Source organism: Phascolarctos cinereus, unplaced genomic scaffold (genome assembly GCF_003287225.1).
Source record: "Phascolarctos cinereus isolate Bilbo 61053 unplaced genomic scaffold, phaCin_HiC Scaffold_4;HRSCAF=312, whole genome shotgun sequence".
In the NCBI taxonomy this organism is placed as follows: domain Eukaryota; kingdom Metazoa; phylum Chordata; class Mammalia; order Diprotodontia; family Phascolarctidae; genus Phascolarctos; species Phascolarctos cinereus.
The window spans coordinates 464,573,776-464,598,035 of NW_027555847.1; the positions used below are offsets into that span (position 1 = coordinate 464,573,776).

A 24,260-nucleotide genomic window follows, 5' to 3' on the forward strand; every position below is an offset into this window, starting at 1 on the left:
AAAATGGGTAATTGCTTACAAAATTATAAAATTCGCACATCAACAAAATAGTAAACAAGGAAAAGGGAAAAAAAATACATTTGTAGACAACTTCTAGAGATAACCAGTTAATCCCAATCATCCTAAGGGTGTTAAAGAGTGAAATTGGAGGTCAAAAGAAAAAAGAGGAAGACATGATATCCCTCTTAAACAAAATTGTTTTGTATTTTACTGTGTGTATATATTTCATTTACATATATGAATATGTTGTTTTACCCTAATAGAACATTAACTCTTCGAGGGGAAGGACTGTCTCACTTTGGGATTACATCCCAATCTGTAAATCAAGTTTTTATTAAGCACCAATTAATTTGCCAAGCATTGTGCTGTGCTCTCGGGATTCAAGTAACAAAGAAAGAAACAATACCCACTTAACTTACAGTTTGTTGGGGGAGATAGCAGATATGTATGCAAATATGTACAGTATAAATATAAAGTTATTAAATGCAAATATATACAAGGTACTATGGGAGGGAGTGCACTAGCATTGTGGAGGGATCAGGAAAAGCTTCATGCAGGTGGTGCTTTAGCTGTTTCTTCAGAGTAGAGGGACTCTCTGAGGCAGATAAGGAGTGAGGGCATTGCAGACATTTGGGACAGCTGGTGTAAAGGTCTAGGGAGGCAAATGGAAGATTATTGATGAAGTATTTAGAGAGAAGTCCAATAATTTGACTGGATCACATAGTGTGGGAAGAGAGGTAGGCTGGAAAAATAAAAATAACAGGCCAGGTTGTGGAGGACTTTGGAAGTTAAATAAAGAAGTTTATGTTTTATCCTAGAGGCAGTAGGAATCCAGTGGTAAGGGAGTCACATGGTTAGATCTGTACTTAAGGAAAATTGCTTTTAGCAGTAGTGTATAAGAAGGAGTGGAGTGGAGTGAAAGCATTTACGAATTTATTGTAATAATAAGTGAGAGTTGATGAGGCTCTGAATTAAGGTGCTTACTATGTGAATGGAAAGAGTCAGATTCAAGAGATATTATGAAGGTAGAAAGCAAGACTTAACAACTGATTTTATATTTATAGGGTGAGAAAGGGTAAGGAATTGAGGATATTGCCAATGACTGGAATGATAGTAGTATCTTTCACAGAAATAGAAAAGTTTTGAAGAAGGAAGGATTTGGAAGGAATTAGTTCTGTTTTGGCCATGTTAAGTTTGTGATGTCTCTGGGATGTCCATTTTGAAACATCTAATGGGCATTGACATGACTGAATCTCAGGAGAAAGATTAGGACTTGTGTGTATCTGTGTGCATGTGTGTATAGATTTATACACATGTGTGCATAGACTGGCATCACCTGCAAAGAGATAATAGTGAAGCCTGTAGCAACTGATGAAGTTATTAAGAATGTAGAGGGAGAAGAAGAGAGAAACAAGGATGGAACCTTTAGGAACATGTAGATTTGTGTGGGGATGAGCCAGTAAAAGAGAGTAAGTAATGATCAGATAGGTATGAAGAGAACCAGGTAAAAGTAATGTCCCAAAAACCCAGGAAGGTGGAGGAGAGTACGTAGAAAGAGAGGGTGGTCAACAGTGTCAAGTGCATCAAATTCGTTGATGGGGTTTGAGAAAAGACCATATTTGGCTATTAGGAGAGGGGCATAATAAATGCTGATTGATTGATTAATTAGATAACAGGATCCAAAAAGACTAGAATGATGGGTCAACTAAAATGAAATATAAGGGTAAAGGTAAAGTCTCTGCTTAGATTTATTGTTGTTGTTGTTGTTTCCTTTGTCATGCTACATATTTTATTTTATTAATTTAAAAAGATTACTCTGAGGAGTCCATAGGCTTTGCCAGATTGCCAAAGAGGCCTATGACACAAAAAAGGTTAAGACACCCTCCCCAAAGGTAATTTCTTCTCTAAGAAAGATCAAATCAAGTCACTTTCTTTTTTCCCCTAATTTTATTTTATTTGTATTTCCAAATTCTCTTCATTCTCCTATACACACATTGAGAAAGAAAACCCACTGCAAATATGAAGTGATGCAAAACAAATTCCCACATTGACTATCTCCAAAAAAAAATTTTTTTAAAGTAACAAAGAAAAGAAAATATGCTTCCTGCCCTTTGAGTCCTTTACCTCTATCTCTGGAGGTAGATAGCATGTTTGATCATGAGTCTTTTAGAATTCTGGTTGGTAATTATATTTATCAAATTTCCTAAATCTTTCAGAGTTAGTTATTATTCTAATAGTTTTATTGTATAAATTATTCACCTGGTTCTGCTCATTTCATTCTGCATCAGTTAATACAAGTCTTCCCAGGTTTTTCTGAAATCATCCCCTTCATCATTTGTCACAGCACAATAGAATTCCATGAAATTCACATATTTATGCATTCCCCATTTCATGGACATCCCCTTAGTTTTCAATTCTTTGCAACCACAAAAAGAGTTTACATAAATATTTTTGTACATATGAGTCCTTCTTTCTTTGATCTCTTTAAGATATAGAGCTAGTAGTGGTATCACTAAGTCAAAGGGTATGCACAGTTTAATAGCTATTTAGTTATAGTTCCAAATTGCTTTCCAGAATGGCAAGACCAATTTACAGCTCTGTCAGCAATTATTTCCGAACAAAACAGACAGACAAACAAAATGCTTTACTAGTATAGGATGGAGAGGCATGGTTAGACAATCAGTCCTTTGAAAAAAACTTGGGAATTTTAGTGGATTATAAATTCAGTATGTTAGCTGTGATATAGCAGCCAAAAGAATTAGTGCTATCCTAGGCTGCATTAAAAGAGGCCTACTGTCCACTTTCAGAGAAGGTAATAGTTGTGCTGTACTCTCTTTTTCCTGGTCAGACTACAATCTGTTCTGGGGGGTCACATTTTGGGAAATACATAGACAATCTGGATTTGATTAAGAAGAGAGCAGAACTAGTAGCAGTCAATGGAAGTTGCAGAGAGGTAGATTTAGACTTGATGTAGAGAAAACGACTTATTTAAAATTATCTAAACGTGTACTGGGCTGCTGAGAGAGGTAGAGGATTCCCTTTCAATATTTGTATTGAAATAGAAGCTAAATGACCCATTGTTAGGAATGTTTACGGAGGGAGTTCTGATCTGTGTGCTAGTTTTAAGCAGATGGGCCAATCAGGGTCCCTCCCAAATTCTTAATAGTTCATGTATATCACAGCAGGAGCTAGGTCTTACAAATGATCTAGTCCAGCTCTCTCATTTTTTCTTTAGAAACAAGCTCAAAGAGGTGATGATTTCCCTGGTGATGCATAGCTAGTAAGTTTTAGTCCTGGGACTCAAATCCATGTCTTCTAATTTTAAGTCTAGGGCTCTTTCCACTTCACTGTTAAGTATTTCATAATTGCTTGATGTTTAAGGGAAAAAAAAACCTAGTAGGAGCACCAATTCGGTTGTTCCTCTGGCATGTTTTAAGTATTTTCTTGTTATGCTGATAGTCACATAATTTTAGTTTACAATTTATGAGCCAAGGTAGAAATTTATCATCTCTCTGCTAAAGTTTACTGTTGGCAAAACTTTGTTTTCTCCAAATTCTAAATAATTTGATTTTAACAATACTTTAGACAGTGCATGGCAGTTTTTCACACTTCATGTTTTCAGCTACAGGAAGCCAAACAAATGGAAAAAGAAAGACATCGTCAACATCATCATCTATTACAATCCCCTGTAAGCCATCATGAGCCTGAATCACCTCAGCTGAGACATCTGCCACCTGGGACTGTTGATACTTTGCCCCAAGAACATGAAGGGGAACTTGAACCCCACACAAATGATGTGGATAAGAGCCTTCATGATGATACAGAGCCAGAAAATGGATCTGACATTTCCAGTGCAGAGAATGAACAAACTGAAGCTGATCAGGCTACTGCTGCAGAAAGTAATCTTGTTGTGAAAGGGAATTTGAGGGAAGCATGTGGGGAGGGGTTAGAGCTGTGTGTTTCATAAATAGAAAACACTTCTCACACTTGGAAATGGTGAAGAAATTTTAGAAAAAAATAAGATTGTAATATGGTATTAAGTACAAAATAAGGCAAATTTTATCTGAGGCAAAGAACTTATTATGTGCTATGTAATAATTCCTAGGGGATTTATGCACCTCTCTAAAGAAGGCTGCAAGTATTTATTTGGTTGTGTGGAACTTTTACTCTGCTGGAATAGATTCACTGCAAATAGCAAAACAATAGTAACTTTTGCCCAGCGTTTCTGGGAAATGAGTACAGTTGTCATAAATCACTATGTTCATGGGAAATGTAAAGAGCATGTTGAGGAAAAAAAAGTAAAAATCAGGAAATTGCTAATTGCAGAAATATGACGGGATTCATAGTTAATTTAAAATTTTTTCTTTATGCAGTTAATGCAGCTGCTCTACTTAAAGAAAATTTCTGTTTTTGTCCTTGAAACTGATCTTTATTCTAGAATCAGATCAAGTGTCTTATTGCATTAATAGGTCTACCTAGTATATATGCTGGTTCTAATTTTTCTGTAGACATTGAGATTTTGACTCAAAAACTTAGATAGAAGATCAGCTTTTATCCTATTGATACTTTCTACAGCTTCAGCCTGACTGCTTAAACAGTTGCTCTTAGTGGATATTACTTAGTCCTATAGTTTATTAAAAGGTCAACTTTTATGCCATATTATGTGGTATAGAGACAGTGTTGTATAGTGGCTAGAGAGCTGTCCATAGAGTCAGGAGAACCTGATTGCAAGTCCTATGGATGATAAATACTGACTGTGTGACCTTGGGCAAGTTACTTAATCTCTCAGTGCCCTCCTCCATCCCCTCCCCCCAACTATAAATTGAACTACAGTTGTAAGGATCAGCTAAGGAGGGAGGGAGAAGTGTTTTCACTGAGAATTCATTACTCCAACAAAATCACTGGTCCTGACCCCACAAAATTATTCAATCAACTGTGGATTATATGCTTAATCTTTTCTACGAGTCAATGGGAAAGAGCAGTAACATAAGTTATTTTGGACTGACATATCAAAATAATTTTTATTGCTTATTGAAAATGGTTATATTTAAGTATAATTGTTCTGGGAATTCATACCACTTATAGCTAAATAGCAAATAGCATTGTATACAATGTTTGATTTCCTTGGCTTGTTCTTAATCAACCCCTTCCATATTCTAATCACATTTTGAAGATGGACTATATCATCCCATCCATTGATTTGAAGGGCCAGCCTTTATTAGAGCTGGGTTCTCCATACAAATTTTAATTAATTTAGGAAATATTTATTGTACCTCTCCTATGTGCAAGGGGCTATATGGGATACAGAGTTATAGAAGACATAACTACCTGGGGGATGAAGGTAATTATTATGACTGAAGATTTTTACTTCCAAGACCTAACATAAAATAAAAATTCAGTTTATCCCTATAACACTTAGAGTAGATGATGGCAGAATTTGAAAGCAATGTTTGCTATGTTAGTCTGCAAAGTGAATATTCCATCCTTATATTATCAATAGTTGACTATAATTCTTTTAGCCATACTGTTACCAATGACCTTTTCTGTAAAATTACATTAATTTTTCACTTATTAGACCTTTGGCAACTTCAGACACCTGGAATGTGGCAGGAGAAAAAGACTTCAAAGTGATGAAGAAAATAGCTATTGAGAAACCTATTCTCCTAAGTCTTATTAATTTGGAATTGGGTATAGAAAAAGGTTTCTTTAACTTAGTTATCTGCTTTCCTCTGGCTAGCATTCATTCTTGATTACTGCAGGCAGTAGTTAGATGAATTAAACAATAAAGTATGGTAGATGGAGGTGGGAAAAGGATTGTTGGAATTTACAGCTGATATATGAAGAAAGTTGATACATGAGTCAGAATGACTAAATAGTAAAGTCATTTGATGTTAAGAGCTAATAATACAATACACCTCAAAGCCCTTTTGAGGGCATATTATGGTCCAGTATAATATTGTTTTTATAAATGATCTGTTTGTATCATCTAGGAAAGGTTAAAAGTTGTCCCCTATATTCTGTTTAGAAGGAAGAAAAGTATAATTCATTTTGCCAAGTAACACTCCAATTATTTTTTTAAATGTTTTGATTCTTACAGGGATAAAATTAAATTATGGTTTGGTTTGGGGAAAATCTCCTTGCAGTGATGGTTATAAATTAATTCACTTAACTTATTCAGCAAGCATTTACCAAGAAAATTCAGTGTTCTGAGTCTGTCTTAGGTATTGGGCATTCGTGTTGCAGAATTGAATGGGAAAAAAAGTTTTTGAGACCTTAAAGTCTATAATTTTAGTTAATTTAAATTATCATTTGAGGTTAGTGTTCTTTCCATTGTTATGTATTAACTACATATTTTTGTGTGCCTGTTTATTGTTTTGCCTACTTTAGATTGTATTGTCTTTAAAAGTATAGCTACCGTTTAAAACTATTCTTTCTGACATGACTCTGAAAATCATTTTCTAATATTTCAAGTAATATCTTTTGAATTTCTTTATTTTAAAGCATTATCTAAAAGTGATGGATTATATGATGGAGAAAACAATGACTATGAAGATAAGGCACAAGATATTGTCCAAAGTATTGTCCAAGAAATGGTGAACATAGTTGTTGGAGGTATTGTACTTTAAACTAGCTTATGTGTAAGTTATTTATGAGGAACTTCATTTGATTAGGAAAAAATATTTTTGTAATTGTGATGTCTGTAAAAATTAAAATATTCCAGTTTTGTATTCCGGTGATAATTGTTGATCCATCAAGGAAAAACAAATTACACATCTTTGAATATCCCATCTTTTTCTCTTCTTATGTGTTGTTGTTTGTCCTTCATTCTTGAAGAGGACCAATGACATCAGGAGGGTGATGTCTTGACTTGCAAGTGAATTGGATTTAAGTGAGGTAGAACTGTGCAAAGTTGTCAGCCTCGCTGTTTCCTCCAGAATCATCTGAGTCCAGTGACAAGACATAGGTCAGGATGACTGGAGATGGCCCCAGATGTAGTGGGGGACCTTGACCTTTTTAAGCTAAGGTCTTTCCCAGGTCTCAGTTTGTCTGAGGCAGCACCCATTCACTGATTCTTATATGTTAATAATTTATATAAATCCATGATTCTCAACCATTTTCAATTTGTGATTTTTTAAGTTTGATACTTTCTCCTCTTAAATGTCCTAAAAAACATTAAATAACAATAACTTTTGAAATTAAGAGTGAATTTTTTTTTTGGTTTTGAAAATTTCACTACACCTGTTAAGATTACTAGAAACATTCCTGGCAGTCACAAAACTGATAAGGAATCACTCATATAAGATACTCTTTTTAGTATATGTGAACTTGATTTATTCTGCTTTTGTTAACTATCAAGAACCAAGGTATAATAGTTAATAATAACTGATGTTCCTATAGTACTTTAAGATTTTCAAGGCCCTTTAATACATTATTTCATTTGAACTTCCCAGTACCCTATGAGGTAGGTACTATTGTTATCCCTGTTTTACAGATGAGGAAACTGAGGCTTAGAGAGGTTAAGTGACTCGCCCATGATCAAACAGCTATTAAATATCAGAGGCAGGATTTTTAGTTCATATAGTTGATGCATAGGTATAGTTGTTGTACTTTTAAGTATTCATCTTAGTAGGTAGACTCTTCATTTTTCTTTTTTTTTTCCCTTTTTTTGGAGACTGGATCTTTCCATCTCACCCAAGCTAGAAGTGTAGTAGCTACTCATAGGCCCAGTCTCACTGCTGATCACAGCACATCTTTAACTTTTTAGGGTTCTGACCAAGGCTGGTTTGCCGGGGGACTCACTGTATTGGTGCCCGACTGTGCAAAAATCCAAATGGCTTTAGCCCTACCGTAGCTTAAAATTCCTGAGCTTGCATAATCCCTTAGCTTCAGCTTCCCCAGCAGCAGAGATTATAGGCATGTACCACCATGTCCCACCCTGAATTCATTTTTCAGTGGAAATAATATTGTGAATGGTTATTTGATTCACAGGCCAGTACCTGCTGCTATATTTCACTTAGGATACCTGTCAGATTACCTTGCTCATAGTTTTCCATCAATAAATATTTATTGAGTGAGTAATATTCCTGAAAAATAAAGTTTAATACTATTTTGGCTTCCTTTAACCACTGTTTATAATACTATTTCTTTGAAACTGTACCTTCAGAGTCCCTACTCCAGACTATAAGAACACTTCTGAATGCTGCCTTAAGAGCCAGTATTGGACTTACTGGCCTTCTCAGTTTTCAGGGTTGGGAAGTGTGTAGTCCTGGTGCTGCTCTTATTTATGTTTGCTTCTGCTTTTGGTGTGAGGAATAATGCTTGTTGGGGGTCAGGGTTCAAGAATTCACTGCTAATCCCTCTATGTAAGTCATTTTTAAGTAAAGGACTATTTGAATATGCTTCTGAGAATTATCTTTGCTCTTCTTAGAATGATTTACTTCTCGATATTTAGTTATAATAAATAATACTGCAAATTAAAAGCTTGCATTTCCTTACAGAAGCTGGTTAGCTTTCTAAGACCATTTGCCAGTAAAGTAATATTAATTTCTAGAGCAAGTTAAAAATAGTGATGAAAGGTAATCTTTTTTCCAATTTTTTTTTCCCAATAATCATATCATAATCTATTATAGAACCTTTGGATTGTACAGCAACTATCATTTATTTAATACTGCTTTGCTGCTGTTTCTTTAAGAATGTGCTGCTTTAAAAAATTCTACTCTTCAAACAGTTTTCAGATTCAATGTATTTTATACATTTTTGTCCATTTTAACTTTTTAGATATGGGAGAAGGAACTGCTGAAAATACAAGTGCAGATGGCACCATTGGAACTTTGGAGGACGGTAGCGATAGTGAAAATATCCAAGCAAATGGGATTCCAGGGACTCCAATTTCTGTTGCATATACACCATCCTTACCTGATGACAGATTGTCTGTCTCTTCCAATGATACTCAGGTATAAATAAATTGAAGAATCACATTGAGCCATTGATCTCACAGTTCTAAAGTTGAACAGTGCCTATGAGAAATATCTTGACTAGACTCTAAGTTTCTCACTAGCATAGTCTCTTGCGCATAGTAGAGACTTTGTTGAATTGAAGTAAATGATGTCTGACATGTTATTTGGGGTTTTTTGGCCATTTAATAGAAATAAAAGTTTTTATTTTATTTTTGCATCAATTTTATCAATATGTATTAATATAAAGTTTTTGCCATTTAACATAAATTTGACCCATTACCTTCTGGGATGTGTTATCAACTAATAAGTCAAATATTCTAAATTATAAAATATAAAGTATTTAGGAAAAGTGCCCTCATCAGAGATTCTTAGACAAACCCATAGGGCTAGAAGGGACCTAGTGACTTAGTCTACCTCCAGGCGTACTGAAATTATTTTCATTCTGTTCTGGTGAAAAGTCCCTTAGTCCTTTGTTCACTACTCTCTTAAAGACTTCTATCCAGAAATCAGCTAATAAATGCATCAAGGAAGAAATGCTCATACCCAGCCACCAGTCTCACATTTGCCCGAGAGTAGGTAAAAATTGGAATAATGCAAAGAGCTTAAAATTCAATGTAAGTTCTGGGAATGGATGTGATAACCTGCCTAGTGTTTGTTAAATGATGAGGTCGAGTGAGGGGACTTGAAGATTTTCTTTAGTGACCCAGAAGAGGATCTCAAAGGGGAAGTCAGTGGCTGTAGTTCTTAGTGTGGAGGGAAAAAAAAACACAAACTTAAAATATTAAAAAAGGATATTCTGGTAACATGGTATCTTCTTTGTATTGGAAATGAAGTCACATCTCACTAGCCTTCAAAAAATGATTTTGCATTGTATTTGTCTGCATTTTAATGATGTGTTACCTTATATAGGAATCTGGAAATTCTTCAGGACCTTCACCTGGTGCTAAGTTTTCCCACATTTTACAAAAGGATGCCTTTCTAGTATTCAGGTCATTATGTAAATTGTCGATGAAACCACTGTCAGATGGACCGCCAGACCCAAAGTAAGTCATTACCTGTTTTCCTGATTTAATAATGGTGTTTCCTTAAGTTTTAAATTTACTTGGACTAGTTAAACTGCTAGATTTTATTTTGTTCTCACGGGGGCCCAGTTAAATGAAGAGGGAAATTTCTCCCTTGGGAGAAGTGGGTAAGGAAAGTAAGCTTCAGAAAATAAGAATAGGTTCTGAAAACTCAAGTATAAGTACTACTGATGTATTTACCCAGTCATTGCCCTCTACCTACCTTCAATGAGAATAAAAATGGCGTCAAGGTCAGTATAAATTACTGAGAAAGCTGAAGTCAGCTTTCATCACCTCCCACTTCAGATCTCAATGTCATTCCCATTTTTTCTTCCTTTGTTACCAACTCTAAGGAAGAGGTAGTCCTCCTTTCCAAAGGAGTCTTGAGTAGAGATGTGTGCCTTTGATCTCATTGCTTTCCAATGCCCAAGGAGTAGATACTATTCCTTTGACCATTTTGTCTCATTCTTTAAATTTTGATCATTCTCTATCCATTGACAGCTTCCCTACTGTCTACAAACATGCCATCTCTCACTCGTTCTTAAAGTCACTTGACTCTGGCCTCAAGCCATTTGCCCTTCATCTCTCATCCATTCCACTGACCACACCCTGTCATCACATCCCATTCACTTCTCAACCCTGTCCTATTGAGTTTTTATCTATGAAACTGGACTGAAACTGCTATCTCCAAACTCACCAACAGTCTCTTGCTTGCCAAATACAATATACCTTTTTCAGTACTTATCATTCTTTGACCCCTACCCACTTTTTGACAGCCTAGTAAATCAGCTAGAATCTATTACATGCTTGTCATGTACCAAGCACTGTGTTAGATGCTTGGGGAAACAAAGAAATGCGAAACACAGTCCCTGTTCCCAAGAAACTCACTGTCTTATGAGGGAGACAACATGCAAAAAACTATGTGCAAACAAGGTATGTACAGGATAATTTGGGGTAATCTCAGAAGAAAACAATGTTAAGATTAGGAGGACTAGGAAAGCCTTCCTGTAAATAGCAGGACTTTAGCTGAGACTTGAGGGAAGCCAGTTTATCTGGGAGGCTGAGATAAAGGTGAAGGGCCTCTATTTCAGTCATGGAGTATAGCCAGTGAAAATGCTCAGAGTTAAGAGATAGATTATGAAGAACAGCCAGGATGCCACCTAATCCATACTGGATTGCAAAGTCTGTGGAGGGGAGTAAGGTTTAAAAAAAAACTTGAAAGGTAGGAAAGAGTCAGGTTGTGAAGGGTTTTGAAATCCAAATAGAGGATTTTCCATTTGATCCAGGAGGCAATAGGAAGCCACTAAAGTTGGTTGAATAGGTGAGTGGTATGGTCAGACTTGCTTTTTAGGAAGATCAGTTTGACAGCTGAGTGGACAATGGATTAGAGTAGGGAAGGCCTCAAGACCACATGTGGCCCTCTAGGTCCTTAAGTGCAGCCGTTTGAATCCAAACGTTACAGAACAAATTCCCTTAATAAAACAATTTGTTCTATAACACTTGGACTCGGTCAAAAGGCTGCACCCAAGGACCTAGAAGGCCACAGGTTCTCCACCCCTGGAGTAAGGAAATGCTTGAGTTAGGGAGACCAGCTAACAGAGGTGATAAATGCCTGCACCAGGATGGTTGCAGTGGAGTCAAGGATGACAATGTGGTTGTGAGCCTAGGTAACTGAGAGGTTGGTACCCTTGACCAGTAATAGTAAAGTTAGGAAGAGGGCAAGGTTTGGGGAAAATATAAAGAGTTCAGTTTTGGAAATGTTTAGTTTAAGATTACTGTGGGACATTCAGTTTGAACTGTCTAAAAGGCAGTTGGAGATGTGAGACTGGAATTCAGGAGAGAGGTTAAAGCTGTACAAGTAGATCTGAAAGTCATCTGCATAAAAATAATCAACATGGGCATTGATGAGGTCACCAAGTGGAGTAATATAGAGGGAGAACAGAAGAAGGTCCAAGATAGAGCTTTGGGGATTACCTAGTACTTTTAGCAACAACAACATGGATAAAAATCCAGCAAAGGAGACTGAGAAGCAATAGTAAAACAGGTAGGAAGAGAACCAGGAGAGAGCAGTATCATGAAAACCTGAAAAGTATCAAGAAGAGGATGATTGACAGGGCTAAAAGGCTGAAAAGAGGTTAGAGGAGGATAAAGATTGATAAAAGGCTGTTAGATTTGGCAATTAAGAAATAATTACAAACTCTGGAAGAGCAGTTTTGGTTGAATGATGAGGGTCAGAAGCCAGACTTCAAAGAGTTAACAAGAGAGTGAGAATAAAGGAAGTAAAAGCACTCATTATAGATGGCTGTCTCAAGGAGTTTAGCCACAAAAGGGAGGGAGAAGAGATATGGGATGATAGCTAGAGGGGATGGATGGATCAGTTGAGGACTTTTGAGTATATAGGGAACACATGGTCATATTTGTGGGCAGTAGGGAAGCAGCCAGTAGACAAGGAGTGATTGTAGGGGGAGAGTGGGTATAATAGAGGTAAGAGTTTGCTGGAGAAGTTGGGTGGAATAGGATTGCTTGTGCAAGGAATTGCCTTGGCAAGGAGAAAGGCTATCTCTTCATGTCATGTAGGGGTGAAGAAAGAGGTAGTAGCAGAAGGCATCTGAATGATGCAAGAAAGAACAGAGAAAAGGGAATTCCTTCTCCCTTCTTCTGGCTATCTCTTCCTGTTTTTTGTTTTTTTAATAATGTTTTGTTATACGTCTTTTCCTACTTGTGTGATGGATTCTTTGCAGTCTCTTTTGCTGTATCATTATTTATGTGTTGCCAGAGTCTTCCCTAGGGCTCTGTCCTTGGCCCTCTTTTTCACTCATTCTCTCTTAGTGATCTCATTAGCTCCTGTAGGTTCAGTGGTCAGCTCTATGCAGATGATTCCCAAATTTGCATACCCCTATTTCATCTTTGTCCTTACCTTTAGTACTAATCACCAATTCCTCAGAATGCGTCTCTATCTGTATGCTTTGTAGGCATCTTGAATTCATCATTATCTAGTTGAAGCAGCTAAGCAGCACAGTGGATAGAGTGTTGAACCTGAAGTCAGGAAGCAGAACAGAGGTTTATACACAGTCTTCATCTATCTGACCAAGGCCTTTGATATTGTCAGTCATGAGGGCTTGTGGAAAATCATGGCAAAATTGGGTTGCCCAGAGAAGTCCATCAGTATTTTATGCCAATTTCATAACAGCATGTTTGCACAGGTTCTGGATAATGGACAATGCTCTCGAGCTTTCCCAGTCACCATGGGAGTGAAGCAGGGTTGTGTGCTTGTTCCCATGATTTTTAGCATGATATTTTTAGCAATGTTGTCAGACACCTTCAATGAGAGTGAAAATGGCATCAAGATCAGCTATTGTATTGACAATAAGTTGTTTAACTTGAAAAGTCTAGAAGCCAAGACTAAAGTGGAGAGAGAGATGGTACATGACTTTGTTTGCAGATGATTATGCACTCAGTGCAGCCTCTGAGGCTGAGATGTAACAAAATATGAATCAATTTTCTGCTGCTTGTGCTAATTTTGGCCTAACAACACCAAGAAAACAGAAGTTCTCCCCTAGTCAGCACCATACCATGGAACCATTGGTTATAGCAAATGGGGAAATTTTAAATGTTGTGGATAAGTTCACTTACCTTGGCAATATACTTTCCAGGGATAGATGATAAGGTTGATACATGTATTGCTAGAGCTAGTTCGGTGTGTTTTGGAGGCTCAGAAGGAAAGTTTGGGAGAAAATCGGTATTAGACTGCCTACCAAGTTGAAGATCCACAGAGATATTGTGCTGATTTCATTGCTGTATGTCTATGAAACCAGGACAGTATACCAGCACCATTCCAGGAAACCGAATCACTTCTATTTGAATTGTCTTAGGAAGATTCTGAAGATCACCTGGCAGGATAAGGTACTGGACACTGAGGTGGTTTCTTGATCTGAACTGCAGAGTATATAGACCCCACTTCAGAGAGCACAACTCTGTTGGGCTGCCCACATTGTTCAAATGTCAAACACAGTTTGCCTGAAAGACTGTTTTATGGAGAATTCACACAAAGCAAGCATTCACATGGGGGCCAAAAGAAGAGATAAAAGGACACTCTCAAGATCTCTCTGAAGGACTCTGGTATTGACTGTGAGAGGTGGGAGATGCTGGCACAGGACTGTCTAGCATGATGTGCTTACGTCAAAGAAGGCACTGCTCTATGAGCACAATTGCAATAACTCAAAAGAAATGTTAGATACACAAATTTAGAGACATCTCCACTCCACATATTCATATGGACTATTTGTACTCGACCTGTGGTAGAACCTTCCAAGCTTGTATTGTTTTCATCAGCCACGGTCAGACACATTATACCTTGACCCCCAACATAGTGATATCATTTTGGTCCTCTTTGAGAAAGGATAACAGCCAGCTATTAGATTAAGCTTTGTTTTAAAAAATTACATAAAAGGATATACACGACTAAGCTTTGTTATAGAAAGTGATTTAAAATTCTGCTTCTAGTCTCTGAAAGAAAAAAAAGTAGTTTTTTTGAAGCAATTGGTTGAGCAGGGAAACATTACTGAGAAGGACAGCAGTGTACTTTCACAACAATAGGGTAAGTGCGATTAGCACAGTGCCTGGCATAGAGTAGGTGCAATATAAATTTAGTTATTATTAGGAGGTCTGAGAAAAGAGGGGAAGATTTGAAATAACTACAGATGTATTAATTTTTAAATTAACATCCTATCTAAACCATTGCAGCATATTGGAACTCTTTTATATTGGTACTTGGGTTCCGAATTAAAATTCATCTTTGGGACCAACTGTAATATATATAGCAGACTTTTATATGAGACTTTCTTTGACATATGTAGCATATCCAGAAGTTAACAACTGTTTGTTGAGTGTTTGCTGTAAATGTAGTATGCTGGATACTTTGGGTGATACCACTTTTTTAATACATGTTCTTGTGTACAAGGAGCATGTAGCAGTTTACCTTTTACTGCTTTTGCCAGGTCCCATCAAACTACTGTGTTGCAAAGGACATGTACTTTATGCTTATTTTCTTGGTCTTATATAGTACTACATGTGAAAGATTGATTAAGTGCTTACTTTATCCAGGCCAAGTTGTTCTGGGTGCTAAGGAGATAGAGTTTATATGAGACACTGTTCCCTTCCTTGAAGGAATTTATAGTTTGTTATGAGGATAAAATGATATCACATGTATAAAGCACAGTGCAAAGTGCTCAAAGTGTCATACCAGTGTTAGCTGTTTTTATTGTTATTGTTGTAAGACACAAACACAGATACCAGTGATACTTCTGTTGTTCAGTCATCATCAGTTGAGTCCTACTCTTTGTGACCTCATTTGGTGTTTTCTTGGCAAAGATATTGAAATGTTTGCCATTTCATTCTCCAGGTCATTTTACAGATGAGGAACTGAAGCAAACAGGGTTAAGTGATTTGCCTAGAGTGATACAGCTAGTATGTGTTTGAGGCTAGATTTAAACTCATAAAGAAGAGTCTTTCTGACTCCAGGCCTAGCATGCTTATCTGTTGCACTACCCAGCAGCCCCTAAGAAAGAATCAGTGATTATATCACATGCTAAATGCATTAGACAGCTGCAAACAGTACCATGTGAGGTCCAAGGGAGAACGTAGTTTCCAACAGGGTTGGGGTAGGGGTTGGAGAGCATCAAGGAAGGTGTTCTTATAGACAATCTCTATCTTATAATCATTACTCCATGTAATAATGACCCCTGCTTGTATTGGTAAGCAATGTTCTATGTTATATCCAATTTTGCGGAATGAAACATTATATTGATAACTGAGGTCTCTGAATTATTTTGAACTTTATTTGTGAAGCTGATACTGTGGAAATTAGGAACATTAAGTTCCCCTATACTATATGAATTGTATTAAATGCAACATTTAGGATAAAAAGAACCAGCTACTAGCATACTTAAATTGATTCCACAGTTGGAATAATGCCTAGACTTGATTGCTGTAGTTTTGTTGTGTTTTTTGAAAATTGCTAACAACTTTAATATATGTTTTATCAGAAGGAAAATACGTTTTGAATATCTGAAAATAGAAGTACCAGAAATTATCAGAAGACTGAAAACAAGTCAGAAATCCAGAATAATCTTAAATAATCATTTATAAAACAATCTGAAATAATCAGAAAGGACTTTTGAGATTATCTAGTTTAACTCCCTCATTTTACAAATAATAATTAATGTGTACAGCATTTTTAAAGTTCACAGAGCTCTTTATAATTCTGTGAAGTAAATATTATTAAGTATTATGATTCTCATTTTACAGATGACATGGAGCCCCGTAGATAATGATTGGCTTGTTCAAAGTCACACCACAAGGTAGTGATAAAATTGAGACTAGAACCCCCGTCTCCCCAGTCCCAGCCTAATGGTTTTACTTCTATGCCACACTGACTTTGGGGGGGGAGGAAATTGCAGAGGAGTTGGGGTCTAAATGTGTGATTTCATCAGCATAGGGAATTCCTGAGAAGTAAACTCCTAAAAATTTTCTTAGTGAATTCTTTGCAGACATTGAAAGGTTGTCAAGGTCAAACAGCTGGTATGTGTCAGAAGTAGCACTTGAACTTGGGTTTTCTGGCTAAATACTATTATACTACCTCACCCTGAAAAATTAAACCCAGGAAAAACATTCTTTATCAGGTCATACACATGTAAGTGTGGGTACACAGGAGTATGTATGCATGTGCATGTGTGTGTGCATGCGTGTATGTGTATGTAGAATAGTATAACGCATTTGTAGACAAAAATAATAATGTTTATATACTCTAAAAGTGTCCATGGCTGGCTTTATTTAAAATTAAAGAGAAAAACATCAAATAAATTAAAAATAGTTGTCAGTGAAAAGTATTGTGATTGGGATTTGACAAAACTAGTAGATTGCTAGAATAACCAAAAGCTTTTGATTAGTTTTAGCAAACAATGATTAATGTCCTCTGGTGTTCTGAGTACTGTTCTCTAGGGCAGTGGTGTCAAACTCAACAGAAACAGGGACCAACTCCCATTAAACAATACCTTTATAATGCTTTGTGCTGGCCATATATTGACTTAGAAAGCCACATCTTAACATTATCTGTGTTCTATTGTATTTTTATTTATTTTGTTAAATATTTCCCAGTTACATTTTATTCTGTTTCAGCTCACACATGGATCACAACTTTGATACCTCTACTCTCGGGTTTAGAGGTGGTACAGAGCTTATATAACAGCAGGAGTCTTCTTCAAGATTATAATCTATTGAAAGGACCCTACTTACTGGAGGAAGCACTCACTGAAATAAACAATTGAAAACTGGGACAGAAGTCTAGAAGAAATTAGATTTAGACAAATAGCTCACACCATGCACGATGATAAGTTCCAGATGGATACTCTTTGTGTGTGTGTGTGTGTGTGTGTGTGTGTGTGTGTGTGTGTGTAAAATTGCATTGTAAATAAATTAGAGAAGCAAGGAGGAAACTGTCTTTCAAATCTATGGATTGGGGAAGAGTGATAGCTATGTGATAGAGAGGTTCACAAAAGGTAAACTGGACAATTTTTATTATATTGAATTAAAATATGCACAAATCTAATGTAGTAAAAATCAGAAGGGGGGCAGCTAGGTGGCGCAATGGATAGAGCTCTGGCCTTGGAAGTCAGGAGAACCCGACTTCAAATGCAACCTGAGACCCTTGACACTTACTAGCTGTGTGACCCTGCACAAGTCACTTAACCCTGATTGCCTCACCAAAAAGCCAAAAAAAAAAATCAGAAGGGAAGCAGATAACTAGGGAAAAAAATCTTTGTAACAGATTTCCCTAATAAAAATTTTACATCTCAGATATCTAAGGGACTGACTGATTCAGATTTATAATGCTAAGAGTAATTCCTCAAATGGTCAAAGGCTATAAGGAGGTAGTTTTCAAGTAAAGATATCCAAATTATCAACAGTCATTTGAAAAAAATGTTCTGAATCACTAATAATTAGAGAAATGCAAATTAAAATGACTTCAAGGTTCCAACTTATAAGCCTGGCAAAAATGGTAAAAGAGGAAAATGACAAATGTTGGAGGGGTATTGGTCCAGCTAGGTCAGCAGGTCCAAACAGTTTGGAGATGAGAGTCAATAATAGAATATATGGTATGACCAAAGTATTATGCAAGGTCTGTGGATAAACTGCTCATTTAGACCTAGAAGACCAAAGAAAGTTTCCTTTTTGGAAGAGATGTCATTTAAGTTATATTTTAAAGAGTGCAAATAAGGAATTAATCAGAGAAGTGAAAGGAATTAATGTAAGGCACAGGAAAAAGTTCCCAAAAAGACACAGAAACAAGACATGTATGGCAAATGGCAAACAATCTTTTTTGGTTGGATCATAAATTATATGGAAGGAAGTTGTTTCATTATAAAGGTGAAAAGGTGGGCTGATACTAGATGGTGATGGACCTTCATTATTAAGTTAAAGTGTTTGAACTTTTCTTAAGAGTCACATAAGTTGCAAGTAGATCTATGTATGTGTAAGGATGATGAGTCTTCCATTAGTGTAATGATTAGATTGAATGTTGGAAAGAGTAGAAGCTAGAAAACTTAGTTGTGTACCTACTCCAGTAGTAGGTGGATGGTAATAAGTACCTATAATTAGTCAGTGACAGTAGAAATAGGGAAGTTGGGGTTATGGGAACATAGAAGCAAAAAAGGACTTTATAGGTCATCTAGTTCACGTCTTTTATTTTAGAAATGAGGAAAGTGGGGCCTAGATGAATGGAGTCACTCCCAGTATGTAAGTAAGAATTATTATGAACACAGAACCTACACGCCTTGGAAATTATATATGAGGGAATGGAGCAGATAGCTCAGGGACAACATCAAGGTTTCTTCCAAACATGGAAGATGGGGTCGATTAATAGTTATGCAGCAGAGGTACAGTGTTTAGTTTGAAAGATATGCAAAATATGGACTTTTTGAGTTTGACTGACTGGTTAGTCTTCTAGGAAGGGACACTTTGTAGGCATTTGGAGATAAAGGTGTGGAGTACAGAAGAGAGATCAAGACAGAGGGTACAGATTTGTGAGTCATCTGCCTTTAGGTAATTATTTGAGTCACTTGACCTTTCTGGGCCTTAGTTTCTGCATCTTAAAAAGAAGGTATTTACTAGTTGTCCCTCCAAGGTCCTTCCAGCTTGAAATGTATGAAATTGAGAAGAGATTGATGGAAAAGAAGAAGCCCAAGGATATATCCCTCACCTATCTTAAAGGGTCTAGAAGAGAAGCCAGTGCAGACAAAAGATGGATAAATTTAAAAACAAAGGAATTAGAGTATCAAGAAGTGTAAAATTCTGCAAAGATCAATGAGCATGAAGATAGTGGTTTGTTAATATCTTCTCTATAGAAAATAATGTTAAAACTATTTTCTGTCACATTCAACTTGAGAAACTCAAAATCACTTTCATATAGTAATTTGTTTTTATTGTGGGCTTTCAAAACTAACTTGGAAGGATATGTCTTTAAATCCTTTTCTTTTTAGATAGAATGACACTTAATATTTGTGTTTGTTTTTCTCCATTTTGAAAGTTTGTACAATTGTATAAAACCAGGAAATATCTGTAGAAAAAACCATTCCAATTCAACAGTCATTGCAAGACAGTTGTGATCAATTTTGTCACCTAGTGTGCATTTTGCTTTACATTTCAGGTCTCATGAATTGCGATCCAAGATCCTTTCATTGCAGTTGCTTCTGTCCATTCTACAGAATGCAGGACCTGTTTTCAGAACTAACGAGATGTTCATTAATGCTATTAAGCAGTATCTTTGTGTTGCACTCTCTAAAAATGGAGTTTCATCTGTTCCAGAGGTTTTTGAGCTTTCTCTTTCTATATTTCTTACCTTGTTGTCAAACTTCAAGACACATCTGAAGATGCAGATTGAGGTATGCTTTGCAAATAAGTCTTGGTTGAACTTGCTGTTTACTAACATATACATGTTACATCTTAAGAGTACATTGTGTGGCTGCTCACTTTTAGCAGTATTGACTTTTTAAAAATAGAACTATTGACAAATTTTTGTATGTGCAAGTTGTTACTTTTCTTATTATATGTGCATGTGTGTGTCTATGTATGTATACACATATATATTTTTATATATATATTTTATATATGACAATGATTAGTAAAATCATTTTGCAACTTTGAACGACTGTATAGTAAATTTGTTTGTCCTAAAAGAAAAATCTTAATTGTGCTATAATCCCTAGTAATTCTTAAAATTGTTTATAAAAGTAGCTTGAGTTTCACTCCGCTGTTCTTATTCTCTTCCTATTCCCCACCTTTAACACACATAGTTTTTATACAGGGAAAAATAATATCAATGATATATTTAAATTTTATTCATAGATCAAAATGTAAACTATCAGGAAATCTTTCAATTTTGTTTTGTTTTTTTTAGTTTTCAGATTTGTTGTTATAATATCTAGTGTACTAGTCCTTAATTTATTTTCACGACCAATGCAGTGAGTTGTGCTATAATATGACATGTGCATTCCTAAAAATCGTTGACCTATGCAAAATTGCTCTGTAAAAACCACAAGGCTTATGGGTAAAATAGGTTGGGACAGAACACAGAAACTTTGTCAATGATGCATTAAAAAACAAAAGATAACTGGTAGCACAGTTTTATACACATTAAAATATATGAGAGATCTATAAATATAATAAATAATGGTGGCATTCTGCCTCACTGGGCTGCAGCTTGGCCTGCAGCCAGATTCCTATGGCAAAGTTGTAACTCCATGACAAGAGTTCTGGCCGCAGCCAAGGTGGAGATGGGGGGAAGGTGGAAGTACATGTGTAAAACAGCCCTTCTCTGCCCACGGCTCCTGCTGTACCAGAAGATATATGCAATAAATATAGCACTTTATCTTGAAAAAGACCTGAGGACTTGGGAGGTGGGCATCAGAAGGGCTGTACCTTGGGAGTTACTGTGAAGTGGTAGAAGGGGGCTTATCTGAAGACCACATCAAATGTGGATGGGCTACTCAGATTGTTCCCTAATATGTCAATCACATTGTAACAAATTTGCATTTTCAAAACAAGCATTAAAACTATCTCATTTTTCTAAAAGAGAACTTTGCTTGCTTCTAGCTTATTTGTCTTTTAATCAGCTGGCAAGCATTTATTAAATGCTTACTTTGTGCCAGGGCCTATGATTGTGTAGATTCAAACACAGAAATGAGAGTCTGTGCCTTCCCAGAGCTTACATTCTAGTACGTAAGAAAGCATGCCCATCTATATGGTGGGGAGAAAATCAGGAAAGGTGTCATGTAAAAAGCAGCCATCGAGCTTTGCAAGAACTTAGGTATTCTTAAGCAGAGATGAGGATATGGTGCATTGCAGACATGGGAGAGAATCTGAAACAACAATGGCTGGTTTGGCTGAACTTTGAAGTGCATCAAAAAGAATAAAATGTGTAAGCTTGATAAAGTAGGTTGGAACGAAATGGTGATGGCCTTGCAGTGTCAAAAAGAAGAGTTTTTATTTGACCCTAGAGGAAATAGGGAGCTACTTCAGTTTATCAAATAGGAGAATGACTTGGTCACACCTGTGCTTTAGAAGTATCACTTAGGCTGCTGTCTGGTATCAAGGTGTGGTACTTGTATGTTGTCTCAAAGTCAAGCTCCCTTTTCTCTATCATTAAATAACGCTTAATATTAGTGTACATGCATGAGTCTTTTTTTGTTCTGTAATTGTTGTCTATTTAGTTCATTATTAATGAACAGATCAAGTTATAACTTAATAGTTGATCACTTAAACATTGAGATCATATTTTTCAATAATTTTTTAGTGGTAGGGAAAAAATTAAAGTTTAATTCTAAATATTCTGCAATGAATTTGGATTTAGTACATTATTGTGGATATGAGTAGAGTAAGTACTCTCTATTTAAAGTGTGCTACGGGATATTTTAGGCTTTTTTTGACAGGAAACTTTCAGAGAAATTGTTTTCTAGCATCCTCTATGTTAACTGGTTTGCAGACTTCCTATATGTCTGTCAAAAGGAGATGGTGAGCAAAACTGGCATTAATTACTGTTTTTAAGGCTCATTACTTCATTATTTTATAATGGGTAGTTGAAAATAAGAGCATTATTTCTGGATGTTTAGAGCTGTGTTTTGTTGCCAACTGTGCCTGTTTTAATTTGACCTTTAAGGTGTACATTTTATCAGTTCTCTACAGAATTTACAGGATAAAATCTTTGATTTTAATCCTTAATAGATAACATAACATCGTTTCCCTTCTCTCTACTCAAATGGCCAGTTACCCTAGTTCAGATACTCATCACTTCTTACCTTGACTTTAGTAATAGTTTCTTTATTGTTCTCCCTGCTTCCAGTCTATGCCCTTTACAATCCATCCTTAACACAGCTGCCAGATTAATATTTCTATAGCTCAGGTGTGACCATATCTCGTTCCTATTCAGAAACTTTCAGTGCCTTTCTGTTGCTCATGGGGTAAAAATAAAACTCTCTTCAAGTCTTGTATTTAAAGCTTTCCACTATCTGGTTCCCACCTACCTTTCCAGATTTAATTCATAGTTCTCATGCTTACACAGTCTGTATCCCAGCCAAACTGACCGACTAGTCCTGCTAGCTTGGAACTGCATCACCAGTGTCCATGCCTTTGCACAGGCTACCTATACCCCATGTTGGAATATATGCCCTGCTCCGCTGGAGTTTACTCCCTGCCTTTAAAAATCTTCCTTTTAGAATCAAGTTCAGCTTACTCTGAGAATCTTTTCATGACCCTCCCCCACTTGTTAGTCCTCTCCTTCAGTTTATCTTTTATTTTACTTATCTGTATTTATTGTATTGCTGCATCAGAATGTGAGCTACTTACAGATTGTGTTGGTTGGTTTATTTATTTGTTTTATCTTTTAGCCCTAGGGCCTCACACATAGCAAGTATTTTATTTTTATTGAATTAAAGGCTGTGTTGTGTACACATTCATTTGACCTTTCTCTCTGGCTCTGTAGGAGCTTTGGTGAAGGCAGTTCTCTATTTAGACCAAATCAGAGATCCTTTACGTGTTTGAATAATGCTAGAGGGGCTGACAAAGGCTTTTACTCATACTGCCTTGGGATGTAGTAGGTTTTACCCTGTAGTAGAGACAGAATGATCACTTTTTGAAGATTTTGTAGATGGAAAGATGGTATTCTTGTTAACGTAAAGCTTAGTTAGATCTGTGGACTGTTCCAACACAGCTATTCTGTAATTCTTAAAAAATAATTTTGATATATAGATGAAATAGTCCAACATTATTGCAGAAAACAATTTTATACTAGTTAGCACAGTTTGTTATTCATTAAACAACAGTAATGTCAATTCAACAGACATTTGTTAATTGCCTACTATTTGAAAGGCACTCTGCTAGGAGCTGGGTATATAAAGAAAGTAATGATACAGTGCTTACCCTCCAGAAGATTGTGGTATTTATTTACTCAAATTTGTGTTGTGTGATGATTTTCCATAATTAAAAAAAGTTGCTTAGAAATGATTGATCCTTTGAATTATAATTTATTTTCTTTAAATATATCCCAGAATTATTGTGCATATTAAGTCTCAGTCAAGTTGTCTATGATTAATTTTGAACTTTAGGAGCACTTACCTATAAAATTGAAAATTGGTTAAAAGGCAGCCAACACCTTTTTTATTTGAAGCATATTTATATGAATTGAAGTGAGAGTTTGATACAGATTGTAGGACATTCTGTAATATCACTGTTCATGGTGATTTGCAGTTTTCCTTTTTTCTAAATAGTAACTTTTTAGGAAATTAGTGTTCCATTTGAGAATTACATCATCTACTACTATATGGAGATAAAAATGTTTCTATTACTTATGTGTTACTTTTGGTATGAGTATTTCCTTCACCAGTGCAGATAATAACTAATCCATTGTGTGCATTTTTTTCTAAGTATTCCTTCTTTCTAAATCTGCTGTGAAATCCCTACCTGATGTACTAGAGGCTTTTGTCAGTGTGTGTGTGTATGTTTGTGCATGTATATGTTTATCTGTGTATGTGTGATGTTCTGTTATCCTTTATTCTTTCTACATAACCAAGCTCGCCTTTTTTTCTGGTCATGTGCATTCTTGATGTATTTTATGTCATGTCACTTATTAAAATATTTTTGGTAATATACTACTACCCGCCTATGCATACTCTGTGCCTTTTCATTGCCGTTG

The 24,260-nt window shown here is 36.1% G+C and overlaps 1 protein-coding gene across 4 annotated transcripts in view; it reads left to right on the forward strand.

Moving 5' to 3' along the window:
• The window catches only part of ARFGEF1 (ARF guanine nucleotide exchange factor 1), a 157,921-nt gene that overhangs the window by 58,311 nt on the left and 75,350 nt on the right, over positions 1-24,260 (forward strand). For all 4 annotated transcript variants that reach the window (XM_021002051.2, XM_021002050.2, XM_078153365.1 and 1 more), the window contains exons 6-10: positions 3,623-3,899; positions 6,502-6,612; positions 8,779-8,954; positions 9,867-10,000; positions 19,722-19,956. In XM_021002051.2, the coding sequence (XP_020857710.1) occupies positions 3,623-3,899; positions 6,502-6,612; positions 8,779-8,954; positions 9,867-10,000; positions 19,722-19,956 (933 nt within the window). The remainder of the gene's footprint in view (positions 1-3,622; positions 3,900-6,501; positions 6,613-8,778; positions 8,955-9,866; positions 10,001-19,721; positions 19,957-24,260) is intronic.